Genomic DNA, 13421 nt, shown 5'->3' with positions numbered 1-13421 from the left:
TTTAAAATATAAAAGATAAATAAATATATATTTTCTTTTCCCGTCATCAATTTTGGTCAGTGATTTCCAGGTTACTGAAACACCAGGGAGCATGAAACTTGGTGGCCACTCCTCCACCACGCTAGGGCCCCCAGAACCCGAAAAATTCCGTTTTTTGCTAAATAACTACCTGAACCGTTGCACCCAAGATGACAAAATGTTTATGGTATGTTAATGTAAAGAGCCCGCATCAAACTATCCCATTCACACTCATTTGTGATTTGCACACATGCATGCCTGCACACACACACACACACACACACACACACACACACACACACACACACACACACACACACACACACACACACAAGCAAGCACACACACATACACACACACATGCACAAGCACAAACACACATACACCAAAACAAAAACACTAAAATCCCACACGAATGCACACACATAAACACACACACACACACACACACACACACACACACACACACACACACACACACACAAACAAACACATCATAATGTACACACACACACACACACACACACTCACAAGCAAGCAAACACACTCTTAAGCACAAAAGCAAACTCACACATGCACACACTCATTTCAAAGTCAAAGTCAAAGTCTGCTTTATTGTCAATTTCTTCACATGTCAAGACATGCAAAGAGATCGAAATTACGTATCCCACTATCCCACGGTGGAGACAAGACATATTTTACCAATTAGGTCCACAGACAAGTATTCAAGTAAACAATATAAAAAGTAAAAATAAGAATGCACATACAATGAAGAAAATAAGAGCAGCAAAATTTGAGTTGAAAATGTGCAATTGTGCATACAGTAGACAGTCAATATAATAGTGCAAAAGTCAGGCCAATAAATGGCTGAGGTAGTTCTGTTTGACCTAAGTATGCAAGTGGCATAGTGGTGCAAGTTATGTAAGAGCAGCAGAAGTGTGTTCAGAAGTGTTTTCAGGACAACAGGACAACAACAACAAGTTGCGAGGTGTGCATGTGTACAAGTGGAGTAGTGCAAGGCAGCCATTGTGGGTCCAAAGTCCAGGATGTTATGTAGCTGAGGGGAGAGGGGGGAGCTAGTTCAGCATCCTAACAGCCTGGTTTTCATGCACATGAGTTGCAAGAGTAGGAGATGGAGACAAATTTGTTTAGACTGTGTAGGACAGATATTTTGTACCGCTATGCAGTACATCTAGTTTATTGCTGGCATTACTAATGTTACTCTGTGGGTATTAGCTACAGAGGATCTGACACTTTAAATGCTGGCACATCATGTTGTAAACCTTGTAAATAGTCGAGCGTCACATTTCAAATTAAGCTGTGTTAAACAGATGTAACTGGTAGGCTGAACACATCTGCAACAGAAGGAGGTTGCTATGTTACTGTAACTCCAGCTGCAAAGTCAGCCGTCCTCACCAGCTACGATGATACACGATAATCCAGTTAACAGTATGACAAATACGGCAAGATAATCGCTCAGATTTTTGTTATTATGCTACTCGAAAATAGGTTATGTCAATCACTGGAGGTATTTTAATATTATGTTTTGTTTTGCTAATGCTTAGGCCATCCTGTGGTTTTGATCAGCCTAATAATCTCTGAAATATTAATTATAGAAACAGGTTAAATGTGTTGAAACTGGCATGCAACCAGAACAGACGTTTATTGACTTCAAGGTCAAATAAAGACTCCACTCCTGCAAATTCACATTATGTAACATCCATAACGTCACATCCATAACGCACCATTAAAGGTTTCAAAAGTTAGAAAGGGGCACAATTTGTTTATCACACTTTACATTGATATAAATCAGCTTTGCACAGACACGTTTCCTATAAAACGTTATGGGTGTGGCATGGCCATGGAACATGCTGACTTATAAATAGGAGCCTTACAATTTTAAGGCTGTGCTCTTAAGGTAAGCTGAGCAAACACATTGCTCTATCATTCCCTTGTCAATCTGGAATTTGTTGTTTCTGTATGGTTTCACTCCATATTTATGATGTAAAAAGAGTGATGTTTCCCAGTAAATTCAATCAGACCAGTTACAAACAATAAAATATAGACCTAAATGAACATTTGAACAACAGTTCTATTTGTGTGTGCACAACTTTTTTTCCTCCATGGTTTCCCTTTGCATGGAATTGCCCTAGATTAGATAAATCAGTATTGGGACTATAATGATATTTCACAGTGCATGGTCTATTTGTTCGGGACTTGATGTCCACACAATCCCTGCCAGCATGTAGGAGAGACTCATGGAGACATCTATTAACTGTCAGCATACCTTTCCAAAAAGATAAGCTATTATTTCCTATCAAGAAAAACAAAGGTCTGGTATGTACACAGGTGATCTGTGTTTTAAAACATGTTCTTAATACCGTAAAACAACTTACACTACCTTTTCCAGATGACAATAAACTTTGAACTTGAACTTGTTTAACAATTTCATAAAGGATTTACAGACAACTATTGGTGTTAGCAACATACCTTTTTTTATTATGCTAATGTTTGTAACTGATGGATAACTTGTGCAATGATGGATCACAAGATGCCCTATAGGTTTGGACTTAATCATGTCTTGAACTGTAATAGTTATTAGCAGGGGTTCAATTGAAATTTGTTATGTTCCAGGCCAGGGCTGTCTCAGCTCTGTGTGTGTGTGTGTGTGTGTGTGTGTGTGTGTGTGTGTGTGTGTGTGTGTATGTGTTTGTGTGTGTGTGTGGGAGCGTGCTGAGTCCCCTGATAAGTATGTGCAGGGGGATCAGCATCATACAGAATACAATTTAGGTTTACAGTATGTACCGGGGATGTGCCTCGGACAGCCCCGGCGCAGTTTAACCCCTGATTATTTCTTGGTAAAATATATGAACAACTCTTATCATAATGCAATCTCGAATGTTGTTCAGATAGATTATATTTCTGTAGTAGTAGTATTTGATAAACGGGTCCAAAACGGACATATGGGGCCCCGGATGTGGTTTATATGCGAATACAGAGAGGGTCCGGATCGGATGTGCAACCTGCCACTATGGATCCAGACTCAGTTGGACTCCGACCTGGACCCGTTTTGCTGATCCTGTGATACCTCCGAAGCGGATCGGTCCTGTGCAATGTCAGTTTGCTGTCCAGTCAGACCACGCTTTACCATAGGCCTCGCAAAACCCAAACTGGGGATAAACAGTTGAAAACTGTTGTTGCATGATGTCACTCTATCTTTTAGATTTAAAGGGATTGAGGTCATGGGAGCTCACATGGTTCTTTTGTTCACACTATATCACATAAAAGCTGTTTTTCTTTCTTGTTATGCAGCCTAGTGTACGACATTCGTTTGGTCGTTTAATTGAAAATTCTCGTGGCCTATCCAACATATCGAAATGCGAATTTGTTCGATATCCATGACGCGGGAGGCCTGTGACTGGTGCTTAGTCTTTTTAGCTTTTGATGGGGGCCAAACACCAATCGTTTAATGTGTAGCCTATTCTGTTCAAAAACACCCCATTGCAGGGTGGAGACTCGAAGTAAAAGAGGGACAACATAAGGCCAAAACTGATACTGAACTCAGACAGAGATATTTTTCCTAGATCTCTACGTTTTGCAGACACAACAACGCGCGTGCACGCTATCTGTCGCAAACATTCGCAAAGTCTGGACTTGGGTGGTAGACAGCGTCTGCCTCGTGCAGCAACGGGAGGAGTAGCCTAGACCTTAGACAAGCGTAGTAGACAACCATACACCTCCTGGAATGACGTGCAGCGCATACGCAGCCTGCACATTAGGTTACAATGAGAGGGATCATCTAACAGTAACGATTGGGATTTACCAACAATTGTTTTCCCAAAGTTATAGTTATTGACTGGTCCTTATTGATGACAACGTCCAGCTTCGAAGCGTGTTCAGCACATGACGGTAAGTTGCTACGCCTTTGTGTTTCCCTACCTAGTTTACATTTCATGTGTTTTCGTGCTGTGGCCACAGTGAATGTTATCTCTGTTTCAGTGTGTGATGGTTTTTTTGTTGTTGTATGATAGTCCTTGTCATTTGCCAAGGCGTATGACGCCCCATTGATCTTAAAGGAAGGAGGAAACCTGACCAACCTAAATGATCAAGAAAGACACAATATCAATACAATTATAGCTCATCACTAGTTCTTAGGCTGAATGGTGAACTTGCTTCTATTTTTTGCTAGGTAGTCTTCTTGCTAAGGTAGTCTATAGCTAAGTGAACCAGACAGTCCAGTTTGTGGGGGAGAGACAGTTGTGTGTTCGTGTGTGTACCATACGCGCAAAACGAGCTATAACCAGCATTTAATGCATCTAATTTTGGTTACGAGGGCTCTTTTATAGATACGTCATTAGTTGCACGTAGATTTAAACACACTCAGAAGTGCAAGGTAGCTACATTTCTATGTGAAAAGGTAGGCTATATGAGTGTGATGCAACTCTTTGTTACATGGTATCTCTTTGTTTAACGCGTGGTATTGGTAGATGGCGCTGAAGCTGCTCACACAAGTTCGAATAGCCTATAAGACTATAGATTTATATTGCAATTAATTTTTTGAATTGGCCACCATGGATGATGATGTTTAAGTTAAACAACTGTCACAACAGATGTCTCACTTTGTCATAGTCCTAGATTATTATTGTGTTGTTATTACACATACGACAGAATGAACATTAATAATGTAACTTCCCAGTTCTGAAATTTCTGTTAAGCAAAGCAATTGATTATGGTGTAAACGTAGGGTTGATTAATACAGGCTACCAGTGAGTAATGAGATAACCCATGGGTTAGTCTTTTCTGCCCTCACACATGTGAGTATCAACCCATTTTTATAATCAAATTAATTTAACTTAATTGATCAAATCACATTCTAACCTGAACAATGGTAATGCTGTTTCCAGGATCTACAAAGCTGTTGCAGCCCTGTGTCTAGTCAGTGGTGAAAGATGCTGGATGGACTACATGGGGGCCAGTCTTGTGTACCCTCCTCCAGGCCAGTGTCAATCAGTGTCAGCAGCCTCTCTTTGTTACCACATTGCTTTTACATGGATGGGAGCAATCATCCGATCCGGAGGTACAGTAAGCCTCAACAATGGATATGGTCAAACTCAAACTGTGAAAAATAATCCTTTCTTTCAGTTTCATAAGTAATGCCTTCAGTTGAAATGGCTTTTTACTGCCGTTACATGGCATTCGTAACAATAGGATCTGCATCACTGCACAGTTAATAAAGAGGGTAAAGACTAGTGAAGAAGATCTGCTCATACATACATATTAAACTCACAGTGCCCCCATGTCAGTAATATATGAGCTTGACTCTAATGTACTATGACAAATTGAAAATGAGTTAGGTATTAAATCCCTTGGTTTCCCAAGTTTTTGTCATTTAGAGACTCAAGTGGATAGGGTGGAGCCCCCACTGCATCATGCTCTATAACAGTTTTATTCATCATGATGATATGACAATCCCTCCGCCCTCCCCATATTTTACGACTTTGTAATCTAGTCAGAAATGACTGAGGTGAAGAATTAAATTTAAACCCAGTCAGAATCAACAGAACCAGCACTAATGATTTTTTACATTAATAGGCTAATTTGCCTGACACACATTTTGCAATTTAGGCCCTGCAGACTAAAGATCAGATAGGTAATTAGTAGACTATGCTGAGAGAGATCCCTTGTGCAATACCTTGTGACTGTTATCCTGAATTGTCTAACTCACTAAATTCTCACTCTTCTAACTGACCGTTCCCTTTGTGCACTCAGAAAACCTCTGACGGTCATCCTAACTCTACAAATAGAGTTCACTATTCCATCCAATAAACACTTTGCTTTAGAAGCAACGAAGGAAAACTTGCTATTGAGCTCAAATAGCAATAATATTTCCCCAAAATCATTGCCTGTGCCTTGAAGTATTAAGTAAAGTGTTATTAATTATTCATTATTTCAGTATCACTTAAAAATGGGCTAAATATGAAAAGCATTGCACTGCCTTGAGTGTGTTATCACATTGTCACTGTCTGTAATCATCAGTCATTTAGGGTTCTTTTAATAATGACAAAAGAAAACCAAACACACTGATCACTGCAAAGAAAAAAGCAAACATGGCAAAGTTGTTTTCTGTGTACACCTCTGGGCCCTTTAACTCAGACCTCTTAGTAGTGACTTTTTTTTTAGAACACAGAGAAACCCTCCCAGGAATTGAAACCTAAATTGTGAAATATGAAAAGCTGTCAGCACAAAGGTGTGGTTCCCACACAAGTGGTCACCAGTTGTTGCTATCGATATAAACCGCTGCTCAGAACTGGACAGATGGCCTAGGTCTGTGATGTGAGCCTAATCCTCAAACCAGGACAAGGTTAAGGCTCATCAGCAGTTCGTCTGATGATATCACCCTTCATAATCCCAGAGTTTCTGGATCACTAACCCAAACCAATCGGTAATTTGATATACAGCCTAAATAATTGTGCTTGCATAAAGTTGTTTAGACCAATTATGGCTCAGTGGCAGAGCTAATGGTTATTTGGAATATTGAAAATGTCTCTTCATGTTACATGACAGCTAACTGTTTACTGCTCTGTGAAATCATTGAGGGGATGTAAACATATTTGTGGCATACAAAAAAGGACTTTAAGGATGATAAGTGTGAGTGTGTTCATAGCCCTGTGGGACCATGAGTAGGACAAACATTTACAGATTGTGGGAAGGAAACTGATTTCTCAAGAATTCTATAAAAATTACGCAATTTCACACCCACCCAGAACCAAACCTTCCTCAGCGTTCTCTCTCTCTCTCTCTCCCTCTCACTGATATGTTGTTTTTCTTGTTTTTATATGATCACATAAGGACTCTCTACCGGCTGAAGCTAGTGAGTTCTCCTAACCTCACTCAGTTGGGGAAGAGTGACAAAGCCTCCTTGGAGGACAGGGGAAATGGTCCTAATGCTGTCTGGAACAGGTGAAGGTCCAACCCTCTAGACACGTCATCTGAATTCCTATCATTTGCCTACATGTTGCTGGGTTGCTGGATCACTTTGTGAATCGAAATTGTGGTGAGAATTGTTTTGACAGGATATCCCTTTGTCTCTGTGTCACTAGCATCCACAATGCAGTCATTGGCGTGTTCCAGAGAAAGGGCTTGGCCGACAATGAACTGTATGCCCTAAATGAGGGTGTAAGGTTAGTCACACTTGGTGAAACATGAGCTTCCTGTCTGTTTCTAAAGAAAACTAACATGGCAAGATACTGAGAAAATATGGCAGCATTTTTGAAGACTGACATTTATAGAATTATCTGATCAAGTCTGTATTACTGCCTCAGTCCACTCCGATTCACTGCCACAACAGACAAACACACAAACAGTCATAGCTAATGAACAGGTAACCGGTAGGATCATGTGTGTGTGTGTGTGCATTTATGTGTTATTGACAGCCACTTCTTTTTGTCACTTAGACAGCTGTTGAAAACAGAGTTGGGCTCCTTTTTTACTGAGTATCTTCAGGTAAGTGATTGTTTTCATGGGATGTGGCATCTTTGGAAAATGGACTTGTATATTTTTTGTTTTAACATTCCTCAAACTTTCTGTTGTTCTATGATACAATAACGCTTTTTGAATCCTTGAAGTCATGAACAGTGAGGTATGAAAAATTTTAAAAATGGTGAAATGTTAAAAATCCGCCCTTATCTTTTTCTCAGAAGCAGTTACTGACAAAAGGAATGGTCATTTTACGTGACAAAATCCGCTTCTATGAAGGTATGTTTGTTTTAGTAAGTTGATATTCGGTGCCTCTCCTAGGATGTCTGCTCTAGCCCACTGTCCATATTTCTTACTCATCCTTTTCAGTCCACGTAATTCAAAAAGTTTTTTCCTGCAGACATTGGGGAATCACCTAGCATGCATGCCATTCTTCAGGAATTCCTTGTTACATTGCATTTTCTGATCACCTCGTCTAATCCTTGTCTTTCCTCATCACAGGTCAGAAATTATTGGACTCGTTAGCTGAGACATGGGACTTCTTCTTTGGCGATGTTCTCTCCATGCTGCAAGCCATATTCCACCCAGTTCAGGTGAGAAAACAGCTTCTCCCCACAGTCAGTCACATGGAGTGTTAAGGATGTATGTATATAGATATGTTATGACACACATGAGTATAGTATGGATTTTTATTTCACTGAACCAAGTAAATAATCAAAACTTTTTAAGTTTTCAAGCTGTTATTAGCCTTCTGCTGAGCTATACAGGCATCTTTCACGGCAAGATAGCCTATAACTTAAATACAATACATTTCTTTACATTTGAATCTTGAAAGAATGTACATGGGAAATGGATACAGAAGTCTAATATGGTATGAAATGGGATGAAAGCCACATAGAGATACACACATACGTGCCTGCCCATTTATGGATTGAAATAAGACAATTAGTGTTCAGTGGGTTAGTAAACTCAACTGTATTTGAATGTAAACAGGGGAAGGAGCCCTCTGTGAGACAGCTGGCACTATTGCACTTCCGGAACACCATCACCCTCAACATGAAACTGGAGGAGGCCTTGTGTCGACCCCGCGCACGCGTCCCTCCCTCCATCGTCCAGATGCTCCTCATACTGCAGGTATAGGAACATCTCACTTCCCTCTCCAAAAGATTTGAGATCATCAGTCATTTCTCATGACTTATTTCTCATATGTGTGGAAATCTGCTCGTGTTGCAACCCAGGCACAACAATACACATGAGTGGCACAAACTGAGATCTTTACTCATTAAAGGCGCTCTAAGCCATGTTGGGAAACATCACTTCTGTTGATGTTCAAACAAAACAGAGAGCTAGCTCGCTACTTCCTCCCCCTCCCTCCTGTGCAATTGAAACTCTCCTAAATGCGCATCTGGTCGGTCCTTTGCTGGAACAGTTTGTTATGTTTTTATGGTCCAGGTTGGACCAATTTTTTTTTGTTGCTGTTTTTGAAGCCTGGACTGTCCACAGAGACTGCGTTTCTTTACAGTGTATTCAGGGCACAGGCAGCTAGCGGATGGTGAGGTGATGTTTGCAGTATGTGACAAAAACTGTTTTAGCTTAGTGTTAGATCATTTTGTACGCTTTGACGCAAAATAAAGGCAGGACCCAGTGTTCCAAAAGAACAATACTATTGTATTATCTTTGCAAAGAGAGAGAATGATACAAAACAATGGTTCGTATCCAAACTCTGACATGTTCAGCATGTCAGCTTCCTTATATACGTTGAAGTGACAGAATCAGGGTGTGACACATGGCCTAAATCATAATCTCTTCTCCACTGGTAAGTGGCCTAACACATCATTACGTTTACACATTTTGACCCTCAGGTCAGTCAGCACATTCCGAGATTGGGAAGTGAATTTCTTTCTGTTCCCCTCCTGTCGATTTCCAGTCTCAATTATAAAACTCGGCTTGTCTGGATATTATAAAAGCAGAACTATAAACTGAACATAAGGTTCATGCTTGTAGACTAAGACACAATAATATTTGGAACATCAGATTTGCAACTGAAACAGACAGAAACAGAAGATTCATGTCTGTGAACCAAAACAGCTAAAACATACAGCATGCATGTGAATCTTAAACTAAATCAATGTGAAACACTTAAATGTTTTAAGGCAGTGCAATAACTAAAACATATCACTTATAGGTGTTTTACAACAGTGCAATAACTTTTCTTAATTATCATTATAAGCTAGCAGACATATGAAGAGTTTATATTTCTCCAACACTTAGAAACCATGTTAACATCGCTTAGAGCACCTTTAAGAGCCAGGAACAGTAGCACTTGATGCAAAACTGCAGAGTGACATAAACACAATGGGGAAGCAAGGCACTGAACAAACCCAAGGGTTTAAATACACAGGACTTAACAGAACACAGAACTAGACGAACAAGGCATAGGTGAGTAGGTAACAAAGCAATGATCGGGCACACGAGACAGGTGAAACCTATGACATAATCAACTGGAATAAAGGGACCAGGAAGTAACACAAAAGCACATGGAGCGTAGCAACCAGGAAAGCAAGCACAGGAAGCAAACAAAACCCACATGACAAACTGACATAAGTAAACACACAGCTCACCAAACAAGTTAACTATCTATCCACATTTTAACTTGACTTTGATGGAAAACATCATAAGGTCAAGGAAAGATATGAAGATGAATTGATAAAGACAAGCATGGAGAATCACTCTCTACTTACACAAGGCTACATCATTACGGGAGGATGGGTGTTATTGACATGTGTCATGTTGATTGGTTGTTTTTACCTGGTGCAAGGAATTGTGGGGTGTCACTATCACCTTTCCGTTCATGAAAGATACTTCAGTGTACCCTATGCTAAAGGAGATTTGAAAGGACGCACTGAAGTACCTCTCCTAAGTGTGCAGAGAATTCAAACTGCTCTTATCACTAAATTTCCAGGTCATTTCATTCTGACAGGAACCTTCCTAAGCAAAAAAGCTGTGAATACAGTCCTAGACAGCAAAATAAGAGAACACGAATAAGGAAACCAAGTACACCCAGATATCAAACCATGCTAGCATGTGTCTTTTGGAAATGGAAGATTTCAGAATCAAATTCTGTCTAAAGCGTTCCAACAAAATACATTCCATACAAACGACATCACTCTCCTCTGCCATGACGACACACTGCAGCACTGACTTCACCCTGTTTATCCATGCACTTCATTTGTGCGGTGATGGAACCATTTGCCTGGTTATTATCGTCTAGTAAGGCCTTATTTGGTTGAAATAGGTCTCTGTGTGTGTGTTTCACGCTCTCTCTCTCCTCCACACCCCCGCAGGGGGTCCATGAGTCCCGAGGCGTGAGTGAGGAGTACATGAGACTGGAGGCGCTCATCCAGAGGGTGGTGTCTCCCTACCTGGGAACTCAGGGACTGCGCTCTCACGAAAACCCACTCTCAGAATGCTCTTACACACTAGGTAAAATCTGCTTGCTTTTTGCAAACATACAGGGTGCCTCAAAGATGCTCTCCCTATAGTTACTCACCAGTGTCCTCAGCAGAATCAGTCCATGTTAAGGCCAGTATTCCCCCTTGGTTACAGTCTGAAGTATGGCAGTGTGGGATGTACCAAATTCACATACCAAAATCACATACATACCAAAGTGTACCAATAAACCATCTTAACCATGATATATTATCCATTTTGAGTTCCTCTTCCTTTGTTTTTCTTTACCCAAACAGACAAGCATTTGCACTGGGCTTGGTCAAAGCCAGGTGATGCACACACCAACCCCGTTGTGCGATCTAAGAGCTACAACATTCCGATGCTGACGCCAGTGGCGGAGTACGACTCAGAGGTCGGCTCTCTGGGCAGCGTGGGCATTCGCCGTCACTCCGCCTGCGAGGTCTCAGCCTGCTTGGAACAGCCAGGCTACCCCATGCTTGGCACTACTGTGGACACTGGCTCAACCCCCAGACTCTGCCTCGAACATGACCTCCCTTTGCGAGGGGCCTCGGTCCAGCCCGGCCTGCTCTCGTCCGCCATCTTCCCCCCACATTGTGCAGGGACCCTCCACCCGCCCGGCGGTCAGCCCTGTCACCCCGAGCTGGCCAAAGCCCACTCGTCCCCCGCCAGCTGCTCCTCCAGCCCAGAGACCACCATCGTCCAAGGTCTCGACTCCCTGGACTCCGATCAGGAAGGGATCTTCATTGACTTCTCTCACTGCCGCTCAGAGTCATATGGTACCACGCGTCAGACTAGCTAACCCACCAGAAACCAATGATCTCCTCACACCATTCACCTACACCCACCACACAAAGGATGTTAATACTTCAGTTCTCTATCATGAGGATTAAGATCACTAAACATTCCTTATTTTAGATCATTTTGTCATCTTAGTTTGTCATGTCGCCTTGAGGATAAGGGCAGGGTTGTACGTTTTTATATAATTTCCCAAGATTGACAGAAAATGTGTGTCTTCGTTATTCAAAGAAATCCACGTCTTCTCTACATCTTCAAACTTCCATGTTTTCTTGTTTTGATTAGTTTTGAGGATATTACTTGATGACTAGATTTAAATGACGCTTTCAGATTTCCATGAAGTCAAAACCATGTAAAATATATTGGCCTTTGCTTTTTTATTAATGATGTTTGAAACTTACATGAATTTTACACAATGAAAACTTTAAAAAGAATCACTTTTCACTATTGTCAAATTATTTCTTAAATTAAGTTGGCCACTTTAATATGTTTTGATAGTTATTTCTATGCAAAATAGAGTAGCTTGCATTTTTGTTGGGTAGAAATGAATATGGGAGTTATCTTTTCTTAACTTAAGTAGTGAAGCAAACTTAAGTAATACATCAAGGTAAACCTCTACTTGATTGTCACAAGTTTATTACAAGATCATTGTATTAAAGAACACAGATCCCATGTTATTCACCGAGTTGTAAGTTAAAAACATGTTGTGTACTGATTATGATGAGCACCATTATGGTGGTCTGCAGCATTATCACTTAAAATGTTAACTTTATGTGCCAAAACCATAATAATCCCACTTTAGGATGCTGAATACGGAAATATTGCAATATGCAAATACTCATATTGTGATAGACCATTTATTGAGTGGTAGATGGTAGGTTGTGAAGTACTGATTTCGAAGTTATAGCACCCCCTGCTGCTCTAGTTGTATTATATGTGAGGGGGCAAAGGATGTTGGCTCTACTGTACGATGTTAACACAATCCCTTCTGGAGATGCAGATGGAAATATAAATAGGACCATGAAGAAATGTAAATTTAGTGAGCATGGCAGATTACCAATTTATTAACAGGCAATGCTATGCTAAATACTTTAGGCCAGAAAACAGAATTATGAAAATCCGTTTTTGGCAAAATATGAGCCTCAGCTGCAAATGCCACCTGACCAGTGAGTATAGGTACCAAAACCCCATGCTGACCCTGGGCACCATTGGAAATGAAATCCCACTTTTCATGTTGATAGGCTACACACTATCATTTATTAGCTGGTGAAATCTGACATTTATTTCTGCTGGGAGTAGATGAATTATTTTGGGAAATGTGTAGAGCAATCATCATTTGCCATTGTAATGGAGGCTATGAGACTGCTCTATCATCGCAGGCTGACAGATTTGAACATTTCAGGTTTGATAGTCTGACCAACACCTGAGAGTTTTCTCTCTTATGGACTTTAAACTTGATGCATTATCAAATACCAATGACAGGGAGAAATACTGAAACAATAATTACCAGTGTTAACAGTATTAGGAGTAACATTTATATTTTACAGTCAAAGCAGGATACTCAAGCTTGAAAGGACTTAACGATTTATGGTGTAAGCAATACACATAATACATGAAAGGTAGTATATGAATACAATTGCTCTTCAAACATACACATGTTC

General features: G+C 40.5%; 1 protein-coding gene across 3 annotated transcripts; it reads left to right on the top strand.

The window, feature by feature from the left end:
• Nucleotides 1-3671: 3671 nt before the first annotated feature.
• prr5a (proline rich 5a (renal)) lies at nucleotides 3672-12437 on the top strand. Of its 3 annotated transcripts, none has more exons than XM_076264753.1 (10): nucleotides 3672-3927; nucleotides 4923-5095; nucleotides 6868-6978; nucleotides 7119-7199; nucleotides 7473-7521; nucleotides 7719-7773; nucleotides 7996-8087; nucleotides 8488-8628; nucleotides 10839-10977; nucleotides 11241-12437. In XM_076264753.1, exons 2-10 carry the CDS (start codon nucleotides 4968-4970, stop codon nucleotides 11762-11764), a joined length of 1320 nt encoding a protein of 439 aa, XP_076120868.1. In that variant the 5' UTR covers nucleotides 3672-3927; nucleotides 4923-4967; the 3' UTR covers nucleotides 11765-12437. The 3 variants fall into 3 exon arrangements, with proteins under 3 accessions (XP_076120868.1, XP_076120863.1, XP_076120867.1); XM_076264748.1 differs by having other exon boundaries at nucleotides 7716-7773; XM_076264752.1 differs by having other exon boundaries at nucleotides 3672-5095; nucleotides 7716-7773.
• Nucleotides 12438-13421: the final 984 nt, after the last annotated feature.

Source organism: Alosa pseudoharengus, unplaced genomic scaffold (assembly GCF_046254945.1).
Source record: "Alosa pseudoharengus isolate Yale_2024_CS ecotype anadromous, Long Island Sound unplaced genomic scaffold, YU_APseudo_1.1 YU_APseudo_1.1_scf_10, whole genome shotgun sequence".
Classification (NCBI taxonomy): Eukaryota; Metazoa; Chordata; class Actinopteri; order Clupeiformes; family Clupeidae; genus Alosa; species Alosa pseudoharengus.
The sequence above is the reverse complement of the archived record's forward strand: the minus strand, read 5'-3'. Positions and strand labels throughout refer to the sequence as shown.

What these genes read in the sequence shown, in the direction of transcription:
- prr5a (XM_076264748.1), top strand. Translation starts at nt 4,968, where the DNA reads ATGCTGGATGGACTACATGGGGGCCAGTCTTGTGTACCCTCCTCCAGG. An exon ending in GCCCTAAATGAGGGTGTAAG is followed by an intron (nt 7,200 to 7,472) that starts GTTAGTCACACT and finishes TTTGTCACTTAG; the next exon opens with ACAGCTGTTGAAAACAGAGT. An exon ending in TTTTTACTGAGTATCTTCAG is followed by an intron (nt 7,522 to 7,715) that starts GTAAGTGATTGT and finishes TCTTTTTCTCAG; the next exon opens with AAGCAGTTACTGACAAAAGG.